The sequence below is a fragment of the Manduca sexta genome, unplaced genomic scaffold (assembly GCF_014839805.1).
Source record: "Manduca sexta isolate Smith_Timp_Sample1 unplaced genomic scaffold, JHU_Msex_v1.0 HiC_scaffold_1291, whole genome shotgun sequence".
Taxonomy (NCBI): domain Eukaryota; kingdom Metazoa; phylum Arthropoda; class Insecta; order Lepidoptera; family Sphingidae; genus Manduca; species Manduca sexta.
In genome coordinates, this window is record NW_023592141.1 from 7,175 (window position 1) to 13,878 (window position 6,704).

The 6,704-nt window shown below is 34.6% G+C and overlaps 1 protein-coding gene across 1 annotated transcript; it reads right to left on the reverse strand.

Moving 5' to 3' along the window:
- Window positions 1–294: 294 nt before the first annotated feature.
- On the reverse strand, window positions 295–6,479 carry LOC115444619 (doublesex- and mab-3-related transcription factor A2; the record flags this gene model as incomplete). Its single annotated transcript, XM_037445184.1, has 3 exons — window positions 6,127–6,479; window positions 1,333–1,473; window positions 295–415 (listed from the first exon to the last, which is right to left on the reverse strand). Coding segments are annotated over exons 1-3 (367 nt in total), but the record flags the coding sequence as incomplete, so codon positions are not given.
- Between the last annotated feature and the right edge of the window lie 225 nt (window positions 6,480–6,704).

Consider the following 6,704-nt stretch of genomic DNA (forward strand, 5'->3'; position numbering starts at 1 on the left):
AGCTAGTACATTATATAACTATCAGACCAGCGGATTGTAGTTATATTCTTTGGTTCACTTAACATTAGACTAGTAATGATTAAATCATTAAAACATAACAACATAAGCAAGACTAGCATTGTATATTTAAGGAATACAATCTAGTCTTAATGTAATTTAGTGCTTAAGTATTCTTTATAATGACTGTGTACTGTGTTATGCCTTTTGTGAAATAAAAAAAAACATTCGGTGCAGTGAAATCACTTTCCCCAGCTAATGATTAAAAAACCTAAAAGAAGGAAAAAATAGACTTACCAGGAGAATCCTCGGGAATGTCAGTATAGTGGTGCGGCGCGGAGGTGGTCTGACCGGCGTATAGCAGGTTCAGTTCCCGCGCTTCGTTCTCCTCTTGAGCTTGCTGCCGTCGGAGAGCCACCTACATAACAAAAATGTTTTTTATTCAAATACTTTTAGAGTAGATAATCGAATGGAATTAGAGGTACAAGAAGTTATTAAACGACCGTTGTTTATGAAATGTAGCAAGAACGAGCAGTAAACGCAATGCAAGATTTTTGCTCCTTTGCATACAAATGCGTGTTAAAAAATACAAATGGGGCGCGCGATTCCAAAATACGCCACATGCATGGCCCTTAGAACAGTTCAATAAGTATCAAAATTCTCGCACGTCGTCACTTTAATTTATTTCAAAATCGACAAATTATTGAAAATATTTGTAATACATTTCATATTTATTTTTCAAATCCTAACCGGCGATTCCGCTCTAGGCAACGTTATTTCATCGTCGCCTTTATGTACTGAATATTATAACCAACCTATACTCGAGGGAAGGCTGAGTTTTAACTAGTTCTAGCAATAGCTATTATATTAAATTTCTTTATTAATAAAAGTAGCTATTTTTCTTTTACATGGTCTTTATCTAAGTACAAAATGACGGCAAAATTGTCCCGAAGGGCAGAGTCATTTAGAGGGAAAAAAGGTATATAAAGTATTTAACACTCTTCCATCGGAATTTAGTGCAAACCGATGGTGAATCATCGCCACTTGAAATGATTTTGCCTGGTCCAAATCGGATATATACAAAATTTCAGAACGCGACATTACTAATAAACCTAGGATTCCGGTAATATGATTGTATTGTTCTGAGTAAGTTCTCAAATATGGACGTCGAATATGATCACAAGGTTAATGCCGAACTAGTATAAACTAGGAGTCTAGACTTTTTAAAACCTTTATTTAAGGATCTTAGTCGTATTTTTACAATGTCACTCTATACATTCGCTTTTATTGAATTAGTCACAAAATATTTTTTAATAATACCCTAAAAGTCCTCACCTGCGCCGCCATGACCCTCTGTCGTTCAGCGATGAGCGTGCACTTTGCGCATACGCAGTCCCGCCAGCGACAATACCGCTTGTGTCCCTTCAGAGCAGACACCACGCCGTGGTTTCGACAGCGCGCGCACTTCGGCGTACGCTGCAACGACAAACATCATGAGTTGTTGCTGACAACAGGAAATAAGGTAGCTGCTGTAGACATGTTGGGCCAGAATAGTCCCTGTAGACATCTCAATAATATGACCAGGCTGTTCTGCTAAATGACGGATTGAGGGAATACCCTTGGCTGTCAGAAATATATGTCAAATGACAGTTTGATGTACAGTCAGCCACATAAGTTGAACAAATTAAAAACTACAAATCGCTCTTTTTTTGTGCATAATACTATAGTATTTTCTAATAGTTAGTCTCCTTTAGGCCGGTAAATCATCCATAGTTCGCATCAGATAAATTCCCCAGGAAAAAAGTATCTAAAATAAATTAAAACCTCTGCAATAAAAGTAAATATTGTTTTATCCCTTTTACACCAAAAAATACAAAAGAGCCCATAATCGATGACTCCCACGCGTTAGGTCCTCAAAAACATGATTCTACAGGGCACCACTTTTAATGAATATTATTCTTTTGTTAATATTAAAAAAAAAACAACTATTGGTAGTTTGATATTAAATATTGTTTTCTTTTTTCATTGAAGTGTTGATGTTCATTACTGGTTAAAACTACCTATTCTTATGGCTGCAATACAAATTCTCTCCCTTAACAACCTACAGACATGTACAGAAAAAGTTTGTATACTAAAAACAAGTGCCGACGGATTAGCAACTCAAAACTGTACGAAGCGCTTCGCAATTTACACTCTATCTCTGATTTCTGATTAGATAATAATATTTAGTAAGATAGGCGATCATAATATCAACAACAATTTTCAATAAACGATCCCAAAAAGATTTTTTTCTACGGAATGGTCTGCTGAGACGAATGTCCACAGGTTAAGGTATTCTTTGTGAAATTATCGTTTGCTTTAACGGTGAAGGAGAACATAGTGAGGAAACCTATATACCTAAGAAGTTCTCTATAGGAATTTTGAAATGTGAAATTTGCCAATGTGCACTAGGTTGACTAAGACGTAATTACTCTTAGTAGTAGAAAAGACGCGTGCACGGCACTGGGACAGTATGCAATATAGGGCTGATATTATCAAAAATACATACCTATGTTTTTTTTAAATCGTGCATCATGACATTCAAGGCACACTATTAAGCGCCACAAGTTTGATTCCCCGGTACCGCACTTTCTTTACAATCATGTAACATACCCCACGTAAAATAAGCCTTTTCATAAACGAACACCCATGCCAACATAACAATTTGAGTGTAAAATTACAATGTTACAACTAACTCCTAATTTGTAAGCAACACCAGTATTGTAACATTATTAAATACAAGGAAGTGTTATTTGAAACTGCTATTTGTATTCAGTAATAGGTAAGTCGGTTCGAGTGCCAGATGGGGTAAATGTGAAATAGTAACGTATTTAACTGTATGGTTTAGTGGTGTGTGGTATGGGTCAGGTCCAAAGTTCACTTCCTGGTCGGAAAACGGTGGCATGGATTTTTTTTTAATAATTTACAGAGTTAATGTTTATTGATCGCGTTAATCATAAATCTTGCTTTTACACATTGTTAGTGTAACTACTGTTGTTACGGTCGTATCGCTAATCATCAGGCGAACGACATGCTCGTCTCGTCATTCAATGTAATAAAAAAATAATCAGTAAAACATGTCTTCCTAAATATCTTGGTCATTATTTTTAATACAAGTACTTTTGAAAATCCTAGTAAGCCGTCGGCCACGCCAAACAATTAAACAACAAGTTGTCTTGCACATTCTACTTTATAACAATTTAACGCAATGAAAAAAAGCAGAAGCTGTTTGCTATCTGCTACATATTAATTCATCCTTAGTTTATTTATTTATCGCACTAATTTAATAATATTTATATTAAAGGTAGACTGCAACAATTTGATAACAAGTAATTCTAAAATAAATACCTACTAATAAACAATGCTGACAAATAATTCTAAGTAAGAATATTTCCAACAGTCCAGTCGCGACTGCTTTTTGAAATTGCCGTCCGACGGCTTTTCGCTAAATAGTAACATCTGAAATTACCCAAGTTAATTATAGATAATCTACTCTCTGACTATACATGGTAAGTTAATGATTTACCTATATCAGTACATTGAATGATCGCGGTTACCTATTTGCATTCATGTCACACTACATAAAACAATATTACTCCAACGTTGACGTTTCTACGCAGAATGAGCTCACAGTGTCTTGAAGCCGGTCGGGATACTCAAAACGTCAATTTTCATACATTATATCAGTACATATTATAAAACAAATTCTCCGCGGCGTTTGTATGAACGCGATGAACTCAAAAACTATCGAACGGATTTTCATATCGTTTTCACCAATGGATGGCGTGATTCAAGAGGAAGGTTCATGTGTATAATTCATTAATGTTTTACACGAAAAATAATAAGCATATACATTCTGGGACGCGTGCGGAGCCGGGACGGGTCGCTAGTTATTTATATCACTTCGGTGGCTTATTACTCAAGGTCTATTTATATTTGAACTTATGATGAAAAAAGGAACTTAATTTTATTCATATCGGTAAAAAATAGATTTGTTTTTATCGGGTTAATCGCTAAGAGCAGGCTTAGATAGAAGGCTGCAAAGGCTTCGAAACGTCGGGAGAAAATAAAAATGTATAGAAACCGCGATAACATCTGAGGACTAGTTTTATTTGGATGTAAAAACTGTTAATTCACTTCTGATATTTATTCGGATATTTGCAATTAGTACTACTCGATCCTGACATATATACTATTATATATTTATAACACCGTCATAGCCATATTATGTATATCACAAAAAGAAATTAATATTACCTATATATTGGTTACAAATTTTATAGTAGCTAAAAAAATCCAAATAAGAAAATAAATGACTAAGTTCCGAGCTAACAAACAATAAAAAATACACGTTGAATTAAGAACCTCCTCCTGTTTTAAGTCGGTTAAAAAAGGTCCTATACTATTCTATTATACGTAAAATATATTGATTGACAAAGTTACAATAGATAGCGGACGCCTTCGTCACGGCTCCGTTAGATGTAAATTCATTTCCAGAATTACAATTGTGCACTTTTTCTAAATAATAAATTGCCTATAAGTTAATCCAGGACTTTATCTGTATGTGAGAATTCATCCGAATCTGTGGAGCGATTTCTACAGTAACTTCTATGAAATATCCAAACATAAACTCCAAAATTGTCACGCTTACATAAGTATGATAAAAAACATAGGTTTTATTGTGTTCACATCCTAACAATATCTACAATAAAATTATTATTTGTCTTAATTAATAAATAACGTGTTTTTTCTTTGTACCATACCTTAATACCTTACAATATTTTTGAAAAGAGCAAAACTAGAACTCCTTTCCCGTTCTTAGCTGAGAACTGCTTTCCGAACTGATGGTAGAGTTCATATTGAATATAAATAATGTATAACATTTTACAGGTTCAAATAAATTATTTAATTTCATTTCAATACACCGAAAAGTGCTGCACGCATTAATTCAAAATATCGTCCAAAAGATTAATAAATTAAATGAAAAATACGCTTTTGTATTTTTGTACGTAGCTTCATCAGTTCCCTTTCGATCTCAGCGTGGTGTACTGAGGCCTAAACCATCTCACCAGAGGAACGTGCCCAACAGTGGGACAGTATACAGGGCTGTTATTATTATTATCGTATACGGATTAATACTGGGGTTATGACTATGTGCTTGTCTTGACCATTTTAATTTTTTTACTGTAACTAGATGTTAATAGTTCTTACTAAGACTTGAAATAAATCTCTCATGCCTATCTTAATTCCATATCGAAGAGGAGTTGACACAATAATTGTTATCACGCAAGCTATCCAAAATTTGCTTAGTTGTTACCGACCTCGTTGTTACCGCCCGCGAGGTTGACAATCAAATTGTGTTAGAAAAAAGTATTGCGCTGTTTAAAAATCGAACGCAAAGCCTGATATACCACAGCCCATGTGCATTCTCATTCGGCCAAGAATAAATAACCAGGTGTAAGCATTAAATAATAAATACAATTAAAAAAACATCTGTAGTTATTAAAAAATAAGTCGCGCTCTACGATCGTCAGTAAATTGTATAATCCGATAATTACCAAATACATTTACCTACAGCTTTACCATAGATTAAATAATAGACTAAATTACTCAAAAGGGACTGTATCGCTGCATCCCCAAAAACAATAATAGGTATATTATGTTTTATAGATCAGTAAAAGAATTAACGGAGGCATAACAATCCAAAAACAAGAATGCAAAGAGTTCCTATACATTATTTTTAGTCAATTGCATTAATTAATTTATCAAATTAAGATATTATTCGAATATTAGTTTTAAAAAGTAATTCATAATTCTTTGTAATACGTTAAACATTTAAAAAACAAACTGTAGGTATTCAGAAATACAAAATTGTGAAAGTCTCTTGGAAATCAATCTACTCATTCAATTGCTATTGTTGAACCACAAATACACACAAACGTTTCCTATTGCGTAAACTGAACTATCATTTTAGAATTTTGAAATACAACTGTTTTTTTTAAAAAAGAAACCTACGTCAGATTTAGGCACATTTTAATACGCTATCTCTCGGATGTAAAGATTCATGAGGAACGATAAGTGAACTCTCACCTGATATCTCTCGGAAGCTCGCAAGAAGAACGGCGGCAAAGCGGCCAACACTGGATGCTGGACCAGCTGGGAGACGTCCACACCGTTAGGCAAAGACATTTCCATTATAAAGTCAACTCGGCCAAAAGACTCAAATCACGGTAACTTAAAAAACAACGATAACTTTTTTACACAATGACATTTTTACAAAACACTAATAAGTTTAAATTTGGAATAAATTTCAAGTAAAAATTTTATTTTGTTATTTTAAAACAATTTTTTATTCCCGTTTAGAGTTTGTAACACGACAGTTGCAAATCGAATTTCGAACGCGTGTTTAAAACTGGAACGCGCACAGTTAAGGCGGCGACACCGTGTCGGGATGTTACCAACACTGTTGCTTCATATTCGGCGAACAGTTGCCGGGGCGTGTGTAAGTGAGACGGAGTGAGTGCGAAACGACACACTGTATACAAGCTCATAACTCCATCCCTCTCGCACTATAGTGATAACTGTATATGTTGTATCATCCGGTTATATAAAATGTTGTAAAATGTGAGGATCGACTGGACCAATGGGAACGGCGAGGGACCCCGCCT